This window comes from Pristis pectinata, chromosome 43 (assembly GCF_009764475.1).
Source record: "Pristis pectinata isolate sPriPec2 chromosome 43, sPriPec2.1.pri, whole genome shotgun sequence".
Classification (NCBI taxonomy): domain Eukaryota; kingdom Metazoa; phylum Chordata; class Chondrichthyes; order Rhinopristiformes; family Pristidae; genus Pristis; species Pristis pectinata.
The window spans coordinates 1,334,321-1,349,678 of record NC_067446.1 but is presented as its reverse complement, the minus strand read 5'-3'; the positions used below and the strand labels follow the sequence as shown (position 1 = coordinate 1,349,678).

The 15,358-nt window shown below is 48.3% G+C and overlaps 1 protein-coding gene across 2 annotated transcripts in view; it reads left to right on the top strand.

Annotated features, from left to right (window-relative positions):
- The window catches only part of irak1 (interleukin-1 receptor-associated kinase 1), an 83,833-nt gene that overhangs the window by 28,291 nt on the left and 40,184 nt on the right, over window positions 1-15,358 (top strand). For both annotated transcript variants that reach the window (XM_052009075.1, XM_052009074.1), the window contains exon 2: window positions 2,333-2,506. In XM_052009075.1, coding sequence (XP_051865035.1) covers window positions 2,333-2,506 — 174 coding nt within the window. The remainder of the gene's footprint in view (window positions 1-2,332; window positions 2,507-15,358) is intronic.

Sequence of the window (15,358 nt, the reverse complement as noted above, 5' to 3'; positions counted from 1 at the left end):
GTCTATACCCCTCATAATTTTGTAACTTCTATCAATCTCCCCTCATTCTTCTACTCTCCAAGAATAAAGTCCTAACCTGTTCAATCTTTCCCTGTAACTCAACTCCTGAAGACTCGGCAACATTCTAGTGAATCTCCTCTGCACTCTTTCAATCTTACTTCAACAGTTTTCATATCCAAACACCCCAAGCTTTAATGTTTATGAATATGTCTGACATTCACAGACATTCAGTGGTCCCAACTGTCATTAAAGAGCTACCCTCTGATTTATATTCCTCGTAACTCTATCTGAAAGCAAAAAATACTTTCTAATCAACAGAATATATTTCCCTTCCAAAAGACCTTCACCGACTCTGGTCCCACCACCTCCTCCGGTTGCCCCCACCCCTTCAAAGTCAAAGTCGAGTTTATTGTCAGATGCACAAGTCCATGTGTGCATGGGTGCAATGAAAAACTTCCTTGCAGCAGCATCACAGGCACAGAGCATCAGATGAGGAGCAAGAAAAACATAAATTGAACACCATTTTTACAAGAAAGAATACAATGAGAACAAAAACAATCAAAGTCCATTGTAGTGCTAAGTAGTCCCAGTGTTGCTGTACTGAGGCAGTGATTAGGGTTGTGCCAGTTGATTCAAGAACCGAATGGTTGAAGGGAAGTAGCTGTTCCTGAACCGTGGTGTGGGGACTTCAGGCTTCTGTATCTCTTGCCCGATGGTAGCTGCGAGAAGATGGCACGGCCCGGATGGTGGGAATCTTTGATGGACGTTGCCTTCTTGAGGCAGCTTCTCCTGTACATACTACCAATGGTGGGGAGGGATGTGCCCGTGATGTATTGGGCAGAGTCCACTGCTCTCTGCAGCTTCTTGCGTTCCTGCACATTCAAATTGCCGTCCCAGACCGTGATGCAACTGGTCAGGACACTTTCAACAGTACATCTGTAGCAGTTTGTTGGAGTGTTCGGTGACAAGCCGAACCTCTCTAACTTCCTAAGAAAGAGAAGCTGTTTTTCATAAGAAAAACATAAATAATTTCTCTGGAGTTCAGAAGCTGAGGTATATAAGATTATGAGAGCCATGGACAGGGTAGGTGGTCAAAATCTTTTTCCCATGGTAGACCTCTCAGAAAGAAGAGGGGATAGTTTTAAGGTGGCAGGAAGAAGATTTAAATGGGATCTTGGAGCTAAGTTTCTTATACAGAGCGTGGCTGATATCTGTAACCAGCTGCCCAGAGGAGGTGTGGAATCAGATACAATTACTAGTTTAAGAGGCATTAAGACAGAATCTCAAATAGGCAAGGTATAGAAAGATATGCAGAGCAATACAGCACAGATACAGGCCCTTCGGCCCAACCAGTTCCTGTTGACCACCCAGCTGGTCCCAATTTCCTACGTTTGGTCCATCTCCCTCCAAGCCCTGCCCCTCCATGTACCTATCCAAGTGCTTTTTAAACAATACCGTTGTACCTGCCTCACCCACTTCCTCTGGCAGCTCGTTCCATCTACTCACCACCCTCTGCGTGGAAAAAGTTGCCCCTTGGGTCCCTTTTTAAATTTTCCCCCCCTCACCCCTAGATTTGGACTCCCCTACCCTGGGGAAAAGACTGTTACCGTCCACCTTATCTACGCCTCTCATAATTTTAAACACTGCTACAAAGTCTCTCCCTCATTCTCCTACACTGCAAGGAATAAGGACCTCGCCTGGCCGACCTCTCCCTATAACTCCGGCCTTCTAGTCCTGGCAACATCCTCGTGCAGCCCTAAAGAGGGCAAATAGTATTAGTGTAGCTGGGCAAAAAGGTGAGCATGGACATTGTGGGCTGAAGGGTCTGTTGTTGTGCTGTAAGCTCTATGACTATACACAATTTTTACAGGAAAGGACACACTTAGAACAACTTGTTTCAATCCCCCCTGCTAAACTAGTGAAAACAACGTGAGGGGGATGTGTGTAAGAGAAGATATCTTTATTAGTCACGTGAACATCGAAACACAGTGAAATGCATCTTTTGCGTAGTGTTCTGGGGGGGCAGCCCGCAAGTGTCGCCACGCTTCCGGCGCCAACATAGCACGCCCACAACTTCCTAACTTGTATGTCTTTGGAATGTGGAAGGAAACCGGAGCACCCGGAGGAAACCCACGCAGACACGGGGAGAACGTACAAACTCCTTACAGACAGTGGCCGGAATTAAACCCAGGTTACTGGCACTGTAAGGCGTTATGCTAACCGCGACACGACCGTGCCTGCATATTGCGATGCGCCTGGCTGGGATCAGTGGGCAGACGGTCGTCCATTGTGTGGTCGCGATCTACAAGGGATTGTCGTTTAACCTTTTCAGCTTCCTACATCGTCAGCGACGTGACTGACCTGAGGCTACTGGAGATCCGGGGGGACGTGGGTCGGACGCAGAACGTGATGTGGTACTGGATGAACCGAAATGGAACTGTGGGTCAGCTGTTGCATGTTCTGACCAGCCTCAACCTGTGGAGAGCCAGAGACATCATCCTGTCATGTGAGTCACAGTCCCGTGTAAATTAATTGCTAAATAATATTGTCACTTGTACCGAGGTCCAGTGAAAGGCTTGTCTTGCAAACCGATTGTACAGGTCAATTCATTACACAGTGCAGTTACATTGGGTTAGTACAGGTAAAAACAATAACAGTACAGGGTAAAGTGTCACAGCTACAGAGAAAGTGCAGTGCAATAAGGTGCAAGGTCACAACAAGGTAGATCGTGAGGTCAGAGTCCATCTCATCGTATAAGGGAACCATTCAATAGTCTTATCACAGTGGGGTAGAAGCTGTCCTTAAGTCTGGTGGTACATGCCTTCAGGCTCCTGTATCTTCTACCCAATAGGAGAGGAGAGAGAATGTCCTGGGTGGGTGGGGTCTTTAATTATACTGGCTGCTTCGCCAAGACCGCGAGAGGTAAAGAGAATCCGAGGAGGGGAGGCTGGTGTCATAATGCATAGCAATAACAGAATACAGAATATAGTGTTATAGTTACAGAGAAAGTGCAGTGCAGGCAGACAATAAGGTGCAAGGGCCATGATGAGGTAGATTGTGAGGTCAAGAGTCATCTTATCGTACTAGGGGACCGTTCAATAGTCATAACAGCGGGATAGAAGCTGTCCTTGAGCCTGGGTGGTACGTGCTTTTCAGGCTTTTGTATCTTCTACCTGACTGGAGAGGGGAGAAGAGAGAATGTCTGGGGTGAGTGGGGTCTCGGCTGCTTTAACGAGACAGTGAGAAGTGTAGGCGTCAGTCCCTGGCGGGGAGCTGGTTTCTGTGATGTGCTGGGCTGTGTCCACAACTCTCTGCAGTTTGTTGCGGTCCCGGCAGAGCAGTTGCCGTACCAAGCTGTGATGCATCCGGATAGGATGCTTTCTATGGTGCATGATTAAAAATTGGTGAGGGTTAATGGGGCAGATGCTAAATTTCTTTAGCCTCCTGAGGAAGTAGAGGTGTTGGTGACCTTCCTTGGCCGTGGTGTCTATGTGGGTTGGACCAGGACAGGCTGCTGGTGATGTTCACTCCTAGGAACTTGAAGCCCTCAACCCTCTTGACCTCAGCACCGTTGATGTAAACAGGAGTGTGTGGATAACAGAATCAGCAGACTGGGCCTGTACTCTCTGGAGTTTAGTGCAACCAGAAGCGATCTCAGGAATGAGCAGATTAGTAGTGTTTGTTAAGGTTGGGGTAGTTGCAGGGATGATATTTCTCTTGGCTGGGGTGTTTTGAACCATGTGTTACAGTCTCAAAGTCAGGGGACGGTCATGTCAGGATGGAGATGAGAGAGACTGCACGATGCTGGGATCTGGAGCAACAAACAATCTGCTGGAAGAACTTGGTGGGTCGAGCAAGCATCTGTGGGGAGCAAAGGAATTGCAGATATTTCAGGTCATAAGAAGTAGGAGTCCGGCCATCTGGCCCGTCGAGCCTGCTCCGCCATTCAATAAGGTTGTTGACTCAGCTCCACCTACCTGCCTTTACCCCGTAAAACCCTGACTATGCAAAAATCTATCTAACTGTGTCTTTAATGAGCTAGTGTTTACTGCTTCCCTGGCAGGGAATTCTACAGATTAACATTAGTATTGGTTTATTACCGAGGTATAGTGAAAAACTTGTCTTGCATACCGATGGTACAGGTCAATTCATTACACAGTGCAGTTACCTTGAGTTAGTACAGAGTGCATTGAGGTAGTACAGGTAAAAACAATTAACAGTACAGAGTAAAAGTGTCACAGCTACAGAGAGTGAAGTGCAATAAGGTGCAAGGTCACAACAAGGTAGATCGTGAGCTCATAGTCCATCTCATGGTATAAGGGAACCGTTCAATATTGGTATTGGTTTATTATTATCACTTGAAACCGAGGTCCAGTGAAAAACTTGTCTTACAAACCGATCGTACAGGTCAATTCATTACACAGTGCAGTTACATTGAGTTAGTACAGAGTGCATTGAGGTAGTACAGGTAAAAACAATAAACAGTACAGAGTAAAGTGTCACAGCTACAGAGAAAAGTGCAGTGCAAATAAGGTGCAAGGTCACAACAAGGTAGATCATGAGGTCCATCTCATCGTATAAGGGAACCGTTCAGTAGTCTTATCACAGTGGGGTAGGAGCTGTCCTTCTCTCTGGGAAAAGCAATTCCTCCTCATCTCTTTCCTGAATCTACTCCTCTGAATCTTGAGGCCATGTCCCCTAGTTCTGGTCTCACCTACCAGTGGAAACAACTTCCCTGCCTCTGTCTTATATACCCCTTCCATAATTTTACATGTTTCTATAAGATCTCATTCTCATTCTCCGAAACCCTGCATCGGGACAGATAAGATATTTATTTATTAGTCACATGTACATCGAAACACACAGTGAAATACATCTTTTTGCGTCGCTAAAAATATGCTGGGGGCAGCCTGCAAGTGTCGCCACTCTTCTGGCACCAACATAGCACGCCCACAGCTCCTAACCCGTACATCTTTGGAATGTGGGAGGAAACCGGAGCACCCGGAGGAAACCCACGCAGACACGGGGAGAACATACAGACTCCTTACAGACAACAGTGGGAATTGAACCCGGGCGCTGGCGCATTAATATCATTAAGCTAACCACTACATTACCGTGGGAGAGGGGAGACGCCCAGCATAAAGAAGAGGGGTGAGACAGGGATCCGAGGTGATTGGTGGGCCGAGGAAGGGGTGTAAGATGATGGGCAGGTAGGGGAGGGGAGGTGGAGCTGGGAGACTGTGGTAGGTGAATGGTTGATGGAGGCTAACAGAGACACAAGCATAAATTCCTTCACCTTGGGGTGGTAAACTGTTGGAGAAGGCTCTGCCCAAGAGTGCCGTGGGAGCTCAGTTGCTGAGTATATCTAAGAAAGAGATTTGATAGACTTGTGGCTGCTGAGGAATCAAGGGACACAGGACAATGATGCAGAGCTCAAAGATCATAGAACCATAGAACACTACAGCACAGAAAAACAGGCCATTCGGCCCCTTCTAGTCCTGTGCTGAAACCTTATTCCGCTAATCCCATTGACCTGCACACCAGTCCATCTCCCATCCATGTATCTATCCAACTTATTCTTAAAACTTGAGAGTGAGCCTGCATTTACCACGTCAGATGGCAGCCGTTCCACACTCCCACCACTCTCTGAGTGAAGAAGTTCCCCCTAAACCTTTCCCCTTTCACCCTAAAGCCATGTCCTCTCGTACTTATCTCTCCTAATCTAGGTGGAAAGAGGCCTACTCGCATTTACTCTGTCTCTACCCCTCATAATTTTGTAAACCTCTATCAAATCTCCCCTCATTCTTCTACGCTCCAAGGAATAAAGTCCTAACCCGTTCAATCTTTCCCTGTAGCTCAACTCCTGAAGACCCGGCAACATTCTAGTCAATCTTCTCTGCACTCTTTCAATCTTACTGATATCCTTCCTGTGGTTAGGTGACCAGAACTGCATACAAATCAGCCATGGCAAAACAGGCACGAGGGGCCGAATGGCCCCCCCCAATCCTTGTCTGGGAATGAATGTCCTGGCAAAGCCGGGAGCAAGAAGTTTTGCACCATTCTGCTTTGTACTTGTTGTTGTATGTATCATTACCACGTACCCTGTTTACTCTGAGCTTCAGGTGAACAAGGAATTTCATTGCACCCTGATGTATTTGACAATAATCTGATCTATTCTGACTTGTGGAACGTTGTTCACTCCTTTCCTTCCTGCACACGGGGAAACGTTCCGACCAAATACCTTGGCCTTCCCTGCAGTGCAGTGTCGTCCCTCTTTGCGCGACGGGGGAGTGGAACCGTGCGGCACGCGCTCAGGACTTTACCCAACGTCACCATTCAGAACACAAGAGCAGGACAGCACAGGACGGACCCTTCGGCCCACGATGTTGTGCCCACCTACTCCACGATCAATCTAACCCTTCCCTCCTACACAGCCCACAACCCTCCATTTTCCTTGCATCCATGTGCCTATCCAAGAGTCTTTTAAATGTCCCCATTGTATCAGCCTCGGGGGGGGGGGGGGGGGGGGGCGGTGGAGGGGGAGGCAGTAGTGGAGGCTGATCGGAAGGGGTTGGAGTACTGTGCTCAGTTCTGGTTGCCTCACTACAGGAAGGATGTGGAAGCCATAGAAAGGGTGCAGAGGAGATTTACAAGGATGCTGCCTGGATTGGGGAGCATGCCTTATGAGAGCAGGTTGAGGGAACTCGGCCTTTCCTCCTTGGAGGATGAGGGGGACCTGATAGAGGTGTATAAGATGATGAGAGGCATTGATCGTGTGGATGGTCAGAGGCTTTTTCGCAGGGCCGAAATGGTTGCCACAAGAGGACACAGGTTTAAGGTGCTGGGGAGTAGGTACAGAGGAGATGTCAGGGGTAAGTTTTTGACTCAGAGAGTGGTGAGGTGCGGGGAATGGGCTGCCGGCAACGGTGGTGGAGGCAGATACGATAGGGTCCTTTGAAGAGACTTTTGGATGGGTACATGGAGCTGAGAAAAATAGAGGGCTTGTGAGTAAGCCGAGTAATGTCTAAGGTAGGGACATGTTCGGCACAGCTTTGTGGGCCGAAAGGCCTGAATTGTGCTGTAGGTTTTTCTGTGTTTCTATGTTTCTAAAATGGAGGGTTGTAGCAGTGCTGTTTGTTGAATTCTACTCGTCTCTCCTGCTTCCTTTATCGTTTCCCTTCTGTTTACTCCCCTTCAGAAAGGAGCCTGTATTTGGTGACAGCGGTGTTGCTCAGATAAGAGTCTGAGCAATGTATGTGGAGGGAGTTCGGGGCAGGCACAGACTCCCCTTCAGAGGTAACTAATTGTTGAGATTCAATGTGTGTGTTTGAGTGTTTTTTTTGCATAAATTGGAAGGGAATGCTTGTGTTGTGATATTGAGCAAAGCATGTGCTGTGCAAAGAAAAAAAATCTGGCCATTTCCGAGAAGAATGTGCACTCTTCTGCCTCCCAGTGCTGTAACTTCTCTGCGAAGGTGATTTGTAATTTGGTTTTGTGCAGGGGAACCATGGTTGGCCCTGGCCAGCTTCTGCCCCAGGTTTCACAACCTGCATTTTCATTTAATTTGCATTTTCAAATCTCATAATCAAAGAGCCCTCCCACCCCGGACATTCTCCCTTCTTCCCCCCTCCTGTCGAGCAAGAGATACAAAAGCCCTAAAGCACGTACCGCCAGGCTCAAGGACAGCTTCTATCCTGCTGTTATAAGACTACTGAACGGTCCCCTAGTACAATAAGATGGACTCTTGACCTCACAATCATAGAACATGGAACAGTACAGCACAATACAGGCCCTTCGGCCCACAAGTGTTGTGCTGACCTTTAAACCTTGCCTAGGACCATCTAACCCCTTCCTCCCACATATCCCTCTATTTTAAATTCCTCCATGTGCTTACCTAGCAATCTCTTGAATTTGACCAATGTACTTGCCTCCCCACCGCCCCAGGCAGCGCATTCCACGCCCCAACCACTCTCTGGGTAAAAAAACCTTCCTCTGATATCTCCCTTGAAACTTCCCACCCATTACTTTAAAGCCATGCCCTCTTGTACTGAGCATTGGTGCCCTGGGAAAGAGGCGCTGGCTGTCTACTCTGTCTATTCCTCTTAATATTTTGTGCCCCTCTATCATGTCTCCTCTCATCCTCCTTCTCTCCAAAGAGTAAAGCCCGAGCTCCCTTAGTCTCTCCTCATAATGCATACTCTCCAAACCAGGCAGCATCCTGGTAAATCTCCTCTGCACCCTTTCCAACGCTTCCACATCCTTCCAAAAATGAGGCGACCAGAACTGGACACAGTACTCAAGTGTGGTCTAATCAGAGTTTTGTAGAGTTGCATCATTACCTCGCGGCTCTTAAACTCGATCTACCTTGTTGTGACCTTGCATCTTATTGTGTACCTGCACTGCACTGCACTTTCTCTGTAACTAACACTTTATTCTGCGTTCTGTTACTGCTTTTTCCTGGTACTACCTCAATGCACTGATGTGACGAATTGATCTGTGTGGACGGCATGCAAAACAAAGTCTTCCACTGTCCCTCGGTACATGTGACAATAATAAACCAATTTACCTCATCACAGACACAGTTCATCCACCAGGATTCACAGCAAATGGATCAGGAATTGGGGTGGCAGTGGGCAGAGACCCTTCCTCAGAGTCCCAGGGAACTGGGTTCCATAACCAGCACGAAAACAAGCCATTTGGTCCAACTGGTCCATGCTGACCAAGGTGCCTTCCTGAGCTCGCCCAATTTGCCTGTGTTTGGCCCGTATCCCTCTAAATCTTTCCTATCCATGTACCTGCCCGAGTGTCTTTTAAATGTCGTAATTGTACCTGCCTCTGCCACTTCCTCTGGCAGCTCGTTCCCCTATCCCTCTCTGTGGAAAAGGTTACTCCTCAGGTCCCTTTTTAAATCTTCCCTTCTCACTTTAAATCTCTGCCCCCCTAGTTTTGGACTCCCCGACCCTGGGGAAAAGATTGTGACCATCACTATGATTTTTTTTTTGTACCTTCTGCCCAATGGGAGGGGGGAGAAAAGAGAATGTCCGTGGTGGATAGGGTCTTTGACGTTGGCTGCTTTACCGATGCAGTGAGAAGTGTAGACAGAGTCCACGGAGAGGAGGCTGGTTTCCGTGATGTGCTGAGCTGTGTCCACAACTCTCTGCAGTTTCTTGTCCCGGGCAGAGCAGTTGCCATACCAAGCCGTGATACATCCGGGTAGGATGCTTTCTGTGGTGTATCAATAAAAATTGTTAAGGGTCAATGGGGATGTGCTGGACTTCTTTAGCCTCTTGAGGAAGTAGAGGCACTAGTGAACTTTCTTGGCCGTGGCATCCATGCGGTTGGACCAGGACAGGCTATTGGTGTTCAACTCTGAGGAACTTGAAAGCTCTCAACCCTCTCGGCCTCAGCACCATTGATGCAGACAGGTGCAGTGCCCCTTGTACTCATGAATTGGAAATTGTTTTAATATCAGTTAGACTGCAAGGTAGTTAGCTGGAGGAAATGAGTAGGGAGGGTGGGGAGGGCTTGGTGGTTTCTGAAATCCTGTTAAAATTCCAGTCCGCATTATCTGCTGCCTTATCATAGTGCTGTGAGCAATTGACTCATAATTCAGCCCATGAGGTTTATCTTGTTACATTTTTTCCAAATACTTGTTTATTCAGTTATTGACTCGTTCTTAAGATGCGGACAATGAAGTCCGGCATTGCAACCTCTAACTACACCTCAACTGAGGAGCCAGAGAAAGTCGACCTGGGTTCTGGAGAGGCATACAGACCAGGCAAGGGTGACGGTTCCTAATGTCCTTGGGCATTGGGCACGGATCACACAAAGTCGGAAGCAAGGTGCCACAAGTGATTGGGAAGGCAGCTAGAACTTTGGCCTTTATTGCAAGAAGGCTAGACTTTGGATAGAGTGCAGTTGGTGAGGCCACACCAGGAGTACCGTGCACAGTTTTGGTCCCCTTACTCAAGAAAGGATGGACTGGCACTGGAGAAGTGCCGAAAAGATTCACTTGGCTAATTCCTGGGATGAGGTTACATATAGGCCTGGATAAAGTGGATGTGGAGAGAATGTCTCCATTAGTAGGATGTTGAGGCTCTATAAGGCGTTGGTCAGACCACAACTGGAATATTATGAGCAATTTTGGGACCTGTATTTAAGGAAGATGCGTTGGTCCTGGAGAGAGTCCAGAGGAGGTTCACAAAATGATCCCAGGAATGAAAGGCTTAACCTTTGAGGAGCATTTGATGTCTCTGGGCCTGTACTCCATTGTTCAGAAGTATGAGGGGAGACCTCACTGAAACCTACCAAATACTGAAAGGCCTGGATAGAGTGGACGTGGAGAGGATGTTTCCCTTAGTAGGGAGAGTCTAGGATCCGAGGGCACAGCCTCAGAATAAAGGGACGTCCCTCTACAACTGAGATGAGGAGGAAATTTCTTCAGCCAGAGGGAATCTGTGGAATTCGTTGCCACCAAGAGCTGTGGGAGGCCAAGTCATTGGGTGTACTTGGCAGAGACTGATGGGTTCTTGACTGATAAGGGGGTTAAGGGTTACGGGGATAATGGGGTCGGAAAGAATCTCAACCATGATTGAATGGCAGAGCACACTTGATGGGCCGAATGGCCTAATTCTGCTCATATATCTTATGGTCTTATGAGAAGATTGCCCTGTCACCAGTGGCTAAAGAAGTTCGATCTGTATTCTTTGGAGCCTTGAAGAATGAGGGGCAATCTTACTGAAACGCACAAGACCGAGGGGATATGCCAGCGTACATATCAAGACTTCTCACTTGTGAGAAAGACTTGAACGAGGGACGTGGTTATAAGATAAGGGAGCAGTCATTTCAAAGTCAAGGTGGAGCTTTGTAAAATGTGCAGTGAAAAACTTACTTGCAGCAGCATCACAGGCACATCACGTCAGAGATGCACTTAACACTGAGCTGTGTCTGAAAAAACATCTTGCAGGAGGATAGTGGATCTCTGGAAGTCTCTGCTTGGAGGAATTGTGGGGACTGGATCATTGCGGATGTTAAAGGGGATAGATTTTTATGGCATTAAGGGCAATGGAGAACTGGCACATTTGAGGGCAAGGCCGATTGGCCATAATCATTTTGAATGGAGGTGTGGGCTCGAGGGGCCAAATGGCCGATTTCTTCTCCTCCTCCTCCTCCTCCTCCTCCTGAGAGGTGGTGGTGAATCGGGCAGGTTCTGCTGACAGTTTCAGCAGCTTCACGGCTCCCGTGGGTGAAACTGGCCACCTTCCTTCCAGTAAAATTACGTGATCTCAGTGATCTGGTGCTAAGATTTTATCTTTTGAAGGTTTGAGTGGGTGACCAGGGAGTTCCCCAGATTTTACCCTACAGACATCATCTTCAAGGTAGCGGGCACATGCTTGTCTTCTGGCACAACAAGGCACTTGCTGATGGGAGATGGGGATGTGGTGGGGGTGGTGGGGAGCTTCTGCCATCTAACCTGTGCACTTTCTCTGTAGCTGTGATGCTTTACTCTACTGTTATTGTTTTTAACCCTGTACTACATCAATGTACCTGCACTGTGTAATGAATTGACCTGTACGATCGGTATTGCAAGACAAGTTTTTCACTGTACCTCGGTACAAATGACAGTAATAAACCAATAGCTATACCAGCGACTTGGTTAACAGATGCTGGAGGGGGCCAACCTGGTCAGAAACGTGTATCAGGTTGCTTCCAAGCGCAGCGAGGACGTGGAGCCTTTGGAGAGGGCACAGAAGAGGTTTGCCAGGATGCTGCCTGGATTAGAGGGTCTATGCTACAAGGAGAGGTTGGACAAACTTGGGTTGTTTTTTCTGCAACGCTGGAGGCTGTGGGTTGACCTGATAGAAGTTGATAAAACTGAAGGGCATTGATGGGATAGATAGTCTTTTCCCCCAGGGTAGAAGTGTCAAGTACTAGAGGGCATAACATTTGCGTGAGAGGGGGAGATGTACGGGGAAAGTTCCCTGCACAGAGAGTGGTGGGTGCCTGGAACGGGCTGCCAGGGTTGGTAGTGGAAGCATGAACGATAGTGACGTTGAAGAGGCTTGTGAACAGGGAATGGAGGGATATGGATTGTGTGCAGGCAGAAGGGATTTGTCTAATTTGGCATTGTGTGTGGCACAGCCATTGTAGGCTGAAGGGCCTGTTCCTGTGCTGTTAGTGTTCGATGTTCTATGTTCCAGTGTGGGCCGAGCACTGTGCTGTGAATCACTTACTCTATCACATGCTTGTAATTGAATGGAGCCATTGGTTCGAGCCCAAGTGCCTCCTTTACACCATCTGGGGTGAGGAGGTTCTGGCACAGGAAAGGAAGTAGTTACTCCTGCAAATTAAACCCTGCTTGGGTGTTTATCAAAGACTGGCAGGTTGTTCCAAACTTAAAGTTATACAACTCTTTTCCATCGCTATGTCCATACTGATCCTTGAGCACTCATCCATACAAATCCCATTTACAGCACTTGGTCCATAGCCTTCTCTGCCTTGGTGATTCAATTGCTCATCCAGATACTCCAACAAGCTTCTACAGATGTACTGTTGAAAGTATCCTGACCAGTTGCATCACGGTCTGGTACGGCAATTCAAATGCTCAGGAGTGCAAGAAACCGCAGAGAGCAGTGGACTCGGCCCAATATATCACGGGCACGTCCCTCCCCATCATCGGGAGTATCTACAGGAGCTCTGCCTCAAGAAGGCAACATCCATCATCAAAGATCCCCACTGTCTGGGCCGTGCCATTTTCTCGCAGCTCCCGTCGGGCCAGAGGTACAGAAGCCGAAGTCCCCACACCACACAGGTTCAGGAACAGCTACTTCCCTTCAACCATTCGGTTCTTGAACCACCGGCACAACCCTAATCACTCCCTCAGTACAGCAGTACTGGGACCACTCTGATCACTTTGCACTACAATGGACTTTTTTTGTCTAATTGGTTTCTTTCTCGTAAAATTGTATTTAATTTATGTTTAATTCATGTTTTTCTTGTGAATGCTGCCTATCTGATGCTATGTGCCTGTGATGCTGTTGCAAGCAAGTTTTTCACTGCACCTGTGCACACATGGACTTGTGCATCTGACAATAAACTCGACTTTGACTGCTCATAATGTTGTACACCTCTATCAGTTTCCTCCACTCCAAGGATAACCAAGCCCACACTCTCCAGTCTCTCCTCGTAAAGAGACGCTCCATCCCAGGCAATGTCCTGGGGAATCTCCTCTGCATCCGCTCCAGTGCTATCACACCCTTCTCGTTGTGTGGTGACCAGAACTGTACGCAGTACTCCAGCTGTGGTCTGACCAATGTGTTACAAAGTTACATCAGAATCGAGTTAATTATCACTGACTTTATGTTGTGAAATATGTTCTTTTGCAGCAGCAGTACAGTGGCAAAGACGTTAAAGGTTACTATAAATTACAAAATAAATAGTGGCAAAACAAAAGGAGTAACGAGGTAGTGTTCATGGGTCATGGACTGTTCAGTACTCTGATTGCAGAGGGGAAGAAGCTGTCCCTGAATCGATGAGTGTGGGTCTTCAGGCTCCTGTACCTCCTCCCCGATGGTAGTAACAGAAGAGGGCACGTCCCGGGTGGTGAGGGTCCTTAGTGAATGCCGTCGCAGTATAAGGCTGAGGGAAGGACTTGTAACTCTGTCGAGACGGAGCACTAATACACTAGCAAAGTACTGAAGCATCATAACGTTGGAATAGTGTTCCAAGCAGGGAAGTTATGTTCCAGCCAGTCCCCGGGTTACAACGGGGTTCCGTTCCTGGGAACTGTTCATAATCCAAATTTTTCATGAGTCGGCAATGAACAAGAACAGCATGTGGGAGAGGATCACAGAGCCAGCCGCTATGGGAGAGTGAGTAGGAGTGGTATTGGTTTATTATTGTCACTTGTACCGAGGTCCAGTGAAAAACTTGTCCTGCATACTGATCGTACGGGTCAATTCATTACACGGTGCAGTTACATTGGGTTAGTACAGAGGTGCATGGCTGCTGCTCAAGGTCTGGCTGCACTTCAGCCCGACGCTGTTGATCTACGGTCACCCGGTGCGGCGCGGGGCGGGTCGCGCAGAGGATCTCCTGGTGCGTCTTCTGCTGGGCCTGGCCAAGCTTGCTGTCCACGGGTCCGGCGGCTGAGGGTTCTGGCCTGCCTGCCCGTCTTCCGTGCTTATGTCCACGCGCAGGTGTCCTCGGAGAGGGAGCACGCAGTCTCCGCAGGGCACCCTGGTTGAGTTCTGCGCTCGGTGGGCCCCTTGGGATTGCGTGTGTCGTGGATGGAAAGAATGCGATTCCTACTCTGAAGTGTTGAATGGTGCAATTAGTGGTTGTTTTCTCTGCTGTATTGTGTGTGCATTTCGTGGGTGTTTAGTTCACATTATTTTGGTGTAGTTGTGTAGCTGCTTAGTTTCTCTACTTCTGTATTAGTTGTAGCGTTTTGACACTGGTTGTCTTTTGTAGAGCTTTTGGTTAATAAAGATTTATATATAAAAAAAAGTACAGAGTTGTACTTTGAAGTGGTGCTGGTTAAAAACAAACCAGACTTAAGTGAGTGTGCTCAGCACTCCCAGCCCCCGGTAGTTGTGGCTCGGGGGGGTGGGGGGCGCGGAGAGAAGGCAGGCGGAAATGCCCCCTTCCCACCCAGCAGAAGATGTCTGCAGCCCCGCAGCAGCCGGCAAATCCGTCCCCATCCATCCCGCCGGGTCTCGAGGCAAACCCATGCGTTCACAGGAGGAACGTGCAGTCCCTGCACAGGGGTCGGGATTGAATCCGGATCCCTGGACTCTGAGGAAGGGTCTCTGCCCACTGCCACCCCAATTCCTGATCCACTTACCATGAACCCTGTGGAGGAACTGTGTCTGTGATGAGGTAAATTGGTTTATTATTGTCACACGTACCGAGGGACAGTGAAAAACTTCATTTTGCGTGCTGTCCACACAGATCAATTTGTCACATCAGTGCATTGAGGTAGTTCCAGGGAAAACAATAACAGGAATGCAGAGTAAGTGTTTACATCTACAGAGAAAGTGCAGTGCAGGCGACAATAAGGTGCAAGGCTATAACAAGGTAGATTGTGAGGTTAAGAGTCCATCTTATCGTACTGGGGGACTGTTCAACAGCGGGATGGAAGCTGTCCTTGAGCCTGGTGGTACGTGCTTTCAGGCTTTTGTATCTTCTGCCCGACGGGAGGGGGTGAAGAGAGAATGTCTGGGGTGGAGGGGTCTTTGATCATGTCGGCTGCTTTCCCAAGCCGGCAAGAGGTGTAGCCTGCGAGAAGGGCTGCACTCCGCTGCCGTCTGAGTCATCCTGCTCGGAGGCAGGCCCTCTTTGTTGCCGTCAGGACTCA